The sequence below is a fragment of the Lipotes vexillifer genome, unplaced genomic scaffold, assembly GCF_000442215.2.
Source record: "Lipotes vexillifer unplaced genomic scaffold, Lipotes_vexillifer_v1.1 scaffold664, whole genome shotgun sequence".
In the NCBI taxonomy this organism is placed as follows: Eukaryota; Metazoa; Chordata; class Mammalia; order Artiodactyla; family Lipotidae; genus Lipotes; species Lipotes vexillifer.
Window position 1 is genome coordinate 1,576,712 of NW_006782421.1, and position 8,748 is coordinate 1,585,459.

The 8,748-nt window shown below is 43.3% G+C and overlaps 1 protein-coding gene across 2 annotated transcripts in view; it reads left to right on the plus strand.

Moving 5' to 3' along the window:
* PRKCA (protein kinase C alpha) overlaps window positions 1–8,748 on the plus strand; it is a 372,776-nt gene that overhangs the window by 2,536 nt on the left and 361,492 nt on the right. For both annotated transcript variants that reach the window (XM_007455276.1, XM_007455277.1), the window contains exon 2: window positions 548–579. In XM_007455276.1, coding sequence (XP_007455338.1) covers window positions 548–579 — 32 coding nt within the window. The remainder of the gene's footprint in view (window positions 1–547; window positions 580–8,748) is intronic.

An 8,748-nucleotide genomic window follows, 5' to 3' on the forward strand; every position in this document is an offset into this window, starting at 1 on the left:
ATTATAATCTCACATGCAAAAAATAGGGATGATAGTTTGTAAAATGTGGCTCCTTTAAGCCAAAGTTTAATGTTGAGTGGCGCTGCTTGGCACTATCTAGACAAATACTTAAATTCACAGCAAATGATGAAGCTGCTTTTTAGTTGTCTTTAGGGAGAAACAATTTTCAGTTGGTCTTTAGGGACCAAATTCAGCTTTTTTTTTTTTTTTTTTTTTTCCATAAGGTCAGGTCCTCCTTGTTCCCTGAATATTGTAGCCGACAACTTTCTAGTCATGTTCTTGTCCTAAAATTTAAGTATTGATAACAGTGTAAAAAAAAAAAAAAACCAACTTGAATACATTGAGACGGTTTAGGGAGCCTTTAGAGGCCAGATCTTTTCAAAGTTGCATTGACCCTGTGCACTGAGCTATTTAGGCATGTTTTCCTGTCACACCATTGGGTTTCATGTACTAAACCTTTAACTCTAGAAAGCTTTGTTACATAAGTGGCTTAAGATATGGTATCCAACACAAAATATGTTAACAAATTTTCTTGTTTGTTTTTCAGGGGGTTTGGGAAACAAGGCTTCCAGTGCCAAGGTAAGCTGCCCACGTTGGATTTTATTTTCAGGTACAGCATGAAATAAGCATTCCAGACAGGAACAGTGTTTCTAGTCATCTTTTCTTTGATCCCCCCCCCCCCCCCCCAAAAAAAAGTTTAGATGTTCTCAAAATATGAGGGCTGTAAATTTGGGCCTGAAAAAATTGGTATTTTTGCCTTGTAATCTGCATCTAGAGCTGCCTTTTTCTTCAAGGGAAAAACCTTCCTGTAACTTATTTTTTTTGCCAAGAACATTCTTGTCAGAAACTGCTGTCTGTGTGGGTGTTCAGAAAAAAATGAAATCACGGTGTGTGTGTCTCTTCCTGTTTGTTCATCTTTTACCTAGGCATTGGGTTGGACCCCTAACCTTGGGCCATGCATCACGCTAGTGAGTTGTTTCTGGTTTTTGATGGTCGATTGTCATCCAGAACAAAGTTTGCACGTTTTAAGGCGGCTGCAGCATGAGGCACGTTATCTCATCTTACGCTCTCCATTGCATCCACAAAGAAATCCCTTTCCTCCTCTGATCTGTACTTGCATTTTACATCCTCCAAATATCTAACTTTTCATACCCTTCTGTTTGTTGAAACATTTTTTTAGAATGCCTTATTGCTTGTGAAGGCATCCCAGTTCATTAGCCCACCTTCTGGCTCTCCTGTCTATATTATGTTTACTTAGTTCTGGTTACATTTCCTATCTGGGCTTCGGTTTATTAGGGCAAGTGGAAAGTGCATTCTAGCCTGGGAAATATACTAACACTGTTTAATGTTAAGTGCGTTAGAGACACACAGGGTGTACTTCCTGTAACTTTAAAATTGTGCTCGTAAGTTGGTTACCATTTAAAACCTGCACGCTTGTGAACTTGTTTCTTATATGCCTTTTCTAAACATTTTTGGATGCGGGTATTTTATGTGTAATCAGTATTCTACTTTGCTTTACATTGTGCTTAACAGCCCTATTGAATAAATTTATTTGGAGAGTCACATTGAGAAATCAAGTTGAGTCCTTTGCAAAAGAATGAAAGGCGTGTTGCCAGTCTAAGAGATGAAAGGAAGATGTGACTCTTTCCACTAAAAGTTGGGGACCTGAACTTCATAGGCAACGTTTGAAGTCTTTGAACAGGATTTTAGGAAATTTAAAGATGTAACCTTGTGATTCTGGGCTAATGTGATACCTATATCTCCTGTCATTTTTGGTGATGTTTGAATGGAGACCTAGGGAAACTCATAAGAAAAATATTTACTAAATGTTCTAGGTAATGCACAAGAGAAAAGGCGTATGTTTTGTAGAAAATGAGCTTTTTAAATACAAAGAATCTCAGGAATAAGGTTTGTCCCTTTGAGACCTGCAGGTTTTGTTGGCCATTACTAGGCTACAGCAGGACCTGAATGGTTTTCTCAGCATCTATTGAACTTCCAGTGGATTAGCAGGTTAATAATCTCACATCTGATCACTCCCTTTTACCTTAATTATAAAAGTGCTACTCATAAATTGCACAAACACTATATAAAAATGAAATCTTGTTTCCTTTCCCACCCTCAGGAATAACTTCTATTTAAGACATCCGTTCATTCACTTATTTACACATTTTAAAAATCAAAATTTTCAGTCATTCTGCAACTTTTTTTTTAGCAGTAGGTGGTAGGTATCCTTCCATATCAAAACATCAGTTTTTCCTTTTTTGCATGTGTGGAAATAGCAAATTGATTCACCTGTCTGAGACATTTTAAATGTTTCTAAGTTCTCTGTACTATTGTAGTACAAATACAGCTGTCAATATCCTTGGACTCTAGGTGTTTCTGCAATAGATACATAGAAGTGTGTGTGGATACATTTTAAACTGCAATGAGCACAGCTTAAGTTGCTCTCCAAAAAGCTTCCAATTTGTATTTCAGTATCAATATGAGAGTACCCCTTTCTTTTCATTCTTACCTATATTTTTGCTCTGGTAGGTGAGAAGGGCCTCTTTCAAATTCCATCTCCCGTGTAAGTTTGAGCACTTCCAACGTGTTTTAGCCCCTTGTATCTGTCCTGTGAATTTCCGTATATTTGAAATTCAGGGTTTACAAACCAAACTATAGCAGTGAACGTGTGCTCTATGCAGTATTCTTTGCTTTGAAGTAAACCTGATCCCTTGAATGAGTTCCCCTGTTGCATTTACAGATTTTTAATTCACAGAAACCATTTCAAGTTATAAGTCTATTTGTGGGGAGCTGCTTGTTACAGTTGTGTAGTTATGTGTCATCTGTAGTTTTTGACTTCGGAGCCAGGCCTATGCTAACCCATTATCTTATTGTTTGTAACTTAGATAATGTTAGCTCAGGGCAGTGCTCTTAATCACGTAAAGGTTACCCAGTGTTTCCTATTTTGGTACTTGTCTCAGTCTTAAATACATTCTTAAATGGTCAGATGTTAAGTTTTCTCGATCTCTAACTCAACTTTTCCTGTTGGTTTGGTTTGATAGGCTCATTAGAAGAGTGACTCGTCCTCATGTGTGCCCCTTGCAGCCCACCCTCTAGGGATGACAGCTGGAGGCTGAGGCTGCTTTTAGTACCCGTACTTGTCACCTGATGGAGGGGGTGTAGTGTTCCAGCTCTAAGTATGTCGCGTGTTGCTTTGGTCAGAAGATAAAATACCTGCAGCTGAGTTTACTTCAGCTCAAAGGGGGCAGATGCTCCAAACGAGTCACATATACATGGACTCGTTTAGCTTTAAACCTAAAATACCATCGTTTAGTGTTAAGTCAGAATTGGAAGACGAAAGAAATAAGCAAGTTTTAGTCCTTAAAACTGGGTTTGTAATCTGTACCATCTAGAAAGCATGTTTTATAAGGGTGTTTCCAAAAGAGACATGTAAGGTGATTTCCCACTTCTTCCCTTCCCCCAAGATATAAATGGACGCAGGAAGCTTTTCTGGAGAGATCTGTTGGGTCATTCCCACTTTTACCTGATGGACTCTATTCCGTCCTTACAGCACACGTGGTATAGGGACGCAACCGTGAAAATGTGTTACCAGGGCAAGTAACACAAGCTGATCCTGCGGTGAGAATTTGCTGCCTGACGTGGTTGGAGCCAAGGGGCTTAATCGTTGTGGGGGGAGGACAGGGTAGATCTTGAAGCTGTGGAACTTTCTTCAGGTTCTTAGAGATGAAGACAAGCCGAAATGACAGGACTCGAATTTGCTTTATTTTTGTTTGGCTTATTCTGTGGGTTGGCTTGATCTGTTCCGTGCTCACTTCATCTCCATGAGGCTGCTGGAGAGCTTGGCCTTGCCTGCTTCTGAAGGAAGAATAGAAGCAAGCTTGTCTGGCCCTGGGCATTGAGGAAGTTGAGATTCAAGCCCGGAAGGTCTGGGTCCATTTGAGGCCTCTGTCCTGCTCAGGCTGCTCCCAGCAGCTGTCCGAGAGTGCCGGCCGCCTCAGATGCTCTTCCTCGGGGGCCGTGGCACCCCAAGCAGCCGTATCTCCTACTTTGGCTACTGGGAAAGGGAGTGAGCCAAGTCGTTTCTTTCCCCCTCAGTTAGCAAGACCCATGCCCTTCTCTACTTATATCGATAGAAACAGCCTCTCAAAAAGTGACCTTACTTGACAGGCTAAATAGTCTGTTACATCTGGCTAACCTTCTGTTTTCTCTTTCTCTTCCTTCATGGTGAATGTTAAATGTTAAGTTAAAATGTACTGTCACCCAGGCTCTCTGAATACACGCTGGAGACAGCATCAGTATGAATTCCCATGGATGACCGGGGTCTACTGTTGTGGCTCTTCATCCTGGGTGGTCTGCCTGGTATGTGCAAGCCGTCCGCAGGGAATTCATTCACGTTCATGTGCTTGCACAGCGCTGCTGAGCCAGGTTTGAATCTTGAGCCATTTCCCTGCTGGGTACACATCAAATACTGTACGTAACTTGGGAGGCTAACTGAAGCTCTGTATTTTTCCATCGTTGAGGGTGAAGAAATCAGCTTTCTCCACCCTTTTTCTGATGACATTCCATTTTGAAGTCCTGTTTCAGGGTCGATATTTCGGCTTACCCAAGTAGGACGGTGCTTGATATTCCTTCTCTGAGAATGAAAGTTGATGTTTGAAGAGAAAAATGGTTTCCCCCCTTTGGCTGTAGGAGCTGAGGAATCCCAGAAAACCGGGCCCATCTGAGGGAGGGTGACCTTTAAGGGGGGGTTGAGTTGGCAGCTTTTCAGAAAAGGATGCCTAGTTATTCATCACAAGCCTCAGGGTTCTGAGAGCCAAGCAGTGTGGACAGCAAGTGCCAGGAGAGGGTTGGGGGCTGGGACCCGGGCGGGGCTGCATGGTGAAGCTGGCCACCTTTGACAAAGTACCTGTCCTTTCCGTGTACTGGATTGGCCATCCCTAGACTCTGGGGTGGCCCATTGATTTCCGAAGTTGATGCCAGGATTTTCCATCTTCAAAACAGGTCAGCATTTCAGGACCCTGCTTCTCACTTGGTTACTCTCCCCCCAGATTAGAAGCCATGTGAACTGTAGATGAGTGGTTACCTGTAAGTTCCAAAAAGGCAGGTCCAAGTAAGAGTATAAATCAGAACTCTAGAGGTTTTGCACTGAGGTCAGACTAAAGGGTTATTTCAACATCGAAGATGAAATTGTCTGTAATCCCTAAAATGCAGGAAAGTGTGATTGAGATGGGCAGTTAGAACTTTGTTTTCCTCTCAGAAGTAGATACCTGAAGAAAACTTAGTATAGGGGATTCCCATTTGGTGCAAACTGTTAGGAAATGATTTCTGATTAATGGCTTTCTGAATTGCTGTTCTTTCACTCAGTACATTAAGTGAAAGTGCTTTTATTCACACACATACCCCCCACCCCCCGAAGTTGATGCTGGTAGAAATCTCATTTATTTTTGCAGATGAATCTGACATGCAAATTTCCTTTAATTTTACCATGTGTCTTAGTGTCCTGAGCGTTTCACTCTCCTGGAGGATACTCAGATTTAAGTTATTAGTCACATTAACCCTTAACATGCTGATTTTTTTCCTTCACAGTGGTTTTCAAAGTGCAATTAAATGCCTGCAGAGCTTCCCTGTATGGATGGAGTCCGGCTCCCTGCCAGGACACTGAGTCTCTTCAGTCCCGCCGCCTTGATTTTTCTGACTCATCTTAAGGCTGCTCTCCTTCCTCCCATCCTCCTGTCACTTGAAGGAAGCTGTACTTTTCCAGAAAGTGTGTTCTCTCCATGCTTTCTCCAACCTGTTTTTGCCCAGAGAGTACGCTTGGAGTCTTAGCCTACAGTTTAGCCTGGATCTTTTCCATCCTCCCTGCCATTCTGGGTGCTCTCCCTCTCATAGGACCGTCCCCCGCAGTATTTCCTGTTTCCTCTACCAGCCTCGGGAGCAAGGACTGAGGCTTATTTCTCTGTCTTCCATGTTTATTGCAGTGCCTGGTGCTCGGTTGACACTACGTAAATACTTGCTGGGTGTGAGGTTGTATAAATATTAGAGGTATGACATGAATGTTCCTAGCTGGAAGGATCACAGTGACTTCTGCCTGCCTGTTTTTTTATATAAATTTATTTATTTTTGGCTGTGTTGGGTCTCCGTTGCTGGGTACGGGCTTTCTCTAGTTGCAGCGAGCGGGGGCTGCTCTTCGTTGCGGTGCGTGGGCTTCTCACAGCGGTGACTTCTCGTGCAGCACAGGCTCTAGGCGCGCAGGCTTCAGTAGTTGTGGTTTGTCGGTTCTAGAGCGCAGGCTCAGTAGTTGTGGTGCACGGACTCAGTTGCTCCGTGGCACATTGGGATCTTCCCGGCCTAGGGCACGAACGCATGTCCCCTGCCTTGGCAGGCGGATTCTTAACCACTGCACCACCAGGGGAAGCCCCTGCCTATTTGGAAGTCTAGTTTATAATCCAAAGTTATGTCAATGAGGGGTAGATCTTGAGATGGCATAAGAAAAAGTGATTTCTGAAGCTAAGCATACTTAGTCAAAATATAGAACAGAAAATTCTAATTTGTATGTGTAATAAGTTCTATGTCATGTTAAGCTTAATGAATTAGTACGATAGGAATAAACCGCTTGGTGTGCCTGCCTTCTAACTTTAGAGAAGTATCTGGACATCAGAAATGAATCTTTCTGCCACAGATAAAACAAGGGCATGGTATCGGCCACAGCAGGAGGGGCGATGCCTTAGGTGGGGGTACAGGGGTGAAAAGTTAAAACCAGTGCCAGGGTGTGTTTGGTACAGTCATTTAAATGGTCCTTTGCTTGGAGATTGCTAATGGCTGAAACCAGATTGTGATGCTCCAGACGGAGTAGTAGCTCGACTTGATTCTGGTGTTTTTAAACTTCTCGTTCCTAAAAGCTTTCTGCACCTTCATGTGAGGAGTGGGGGCGCAGGGGTGGAACGGTTGTCACCCAGTTGCAATCCTGTGACAGGCTTCAGTCAATTGAAAGTAAGTCGTGTTAAATGCTGCCTCATGGCAGACAATCCAGGAGCGTTCTCATTTTGTATACTTCTTTGCAAAAGCGCCCCATTGAGCACAGGATATGGTCGTTTTTAAAGAAATGAGTGCTGAAGAATCTGCCAGGCTGGTGGGGTGGAGCTTCTGGGGTGGAGCTCGGGTTCAGATTCTAATCGTTCTGCAGAAAGCACTTTTCAGAGCCAAATGGAAACTTTTTTTGCTACTTACAGAGCCTGAATTTATATTAAGGGAGGAAAGAACGCTGCCATTGAGGGAAACACTGAAACGTTTTGGTGACATAGAATGAAGGCCTTGCTGTCCTCATGTGTCTGTCAGAATTCCCACGACAAAGCCTTTATTTCAAGTCTCCCATCAAACTGAAAACTCATGGTAGACTTTAACCTGAGACATGAACATTTCAGGATTGGTGTGGTTTTAGCTGTCAAATCTAGTTGAAATTACTACAGCTACATTAAAAGAAACCCTCTTAAATTATACAAAGGGGAAAATGGCTTCTGGAAATAGAATAGAGGGGAATGATTTGATTAATTGTCAGCGCAAGATAAGAATTATTTAAGAGCAAGTTCACAAAGATTAGCATGAGGGCAGTTAACCTTTGCCTTCGTTTGCTGTGTTTTCCCCCTAATGTCTACACACCTTTAGTTTGGGCATTTTGGGAAATACAAGATCATTTATTAACTGGGGTGACTTCAATAGGTAAGAAATCAGAGCGGAAGCCCAGGACCTGACGGTGTGCAGTATAAACAAACTTAGATCCAACTTGCACAGACTTGTATGAGAAATGGGATAAGAGCATGATCCAATCAATAGCTGAATTCTGAGCAAAATTCTATTAGAGATGATCTAACTCCTAAGTGCCAGTGATCCTGTTGGTGAAACCATGATTGGAGTGATGAGTCTAGTACCTCATGCACTGTAGTCTGCGATGGGGAGATTTTCCTGTATTTGAAACACAATAACAAGCGCCCATGTCGTGCTTACTCTTAAATTCTGTTCTGAGCACTTTTCACTCCTCATTTGATCCTCATGACACTTCTGAAAAGGTCCGCAGTGTCATCCCCATTTTACAGCTAGGGAAACTGAGGCACAGAAGTTTGGCAACTCGCCCGATGTCATAGCTGGGAAATGGTGGAGCTGGGGCTCGCGCCAGGCAGTGTGGGTCCAGACTCCGTGCTGTTACCCCAGGTGCCCCGCCGCACGGTTCCTCCTCCTTTGTCAGACTTGAGCCACCTCACTGGATGGTGGAGGTATGCAGGGATGTTGTTCAACTTGGTAACACTTCTGTGCTTGCTGCCTGTAGTGGGAGATTCTGCTGGACACTGCAGGGCAGAAAGCCTGGCGGTGTAGATGGAGACAGCTCACCATAATAAGTCTGAACCAAGTAGGAGTTGACTGACATGAGGATGAAGATTTTTTTTGGCTCCTTAAGAGGTGGCTTTCGATTTGGGCTTTGTAGGATGCGTGGGATTTCCTTCCTTTGGGGAGCTGGGGAGAAATGCTCTAATGTGAGGAAATAATGGAGCAAAAGAACCTGAAAGCGACTTGGGGGTCCAGGGAGGCTGTGGTGCTGGCGGTGTTGCAGCCCTGACCCCCTGACAGGGCAGATGGAGAAATGCCCGAGGGTCTACCCTGTGCCTGTCCCCACAGGTGGGCTCTTTCTCTGCTAATCCGTGACTTCCTCTTGTAGTTTTTTTTTTTTTTTTTTTTTTTTTTTTTTTTTTTTTT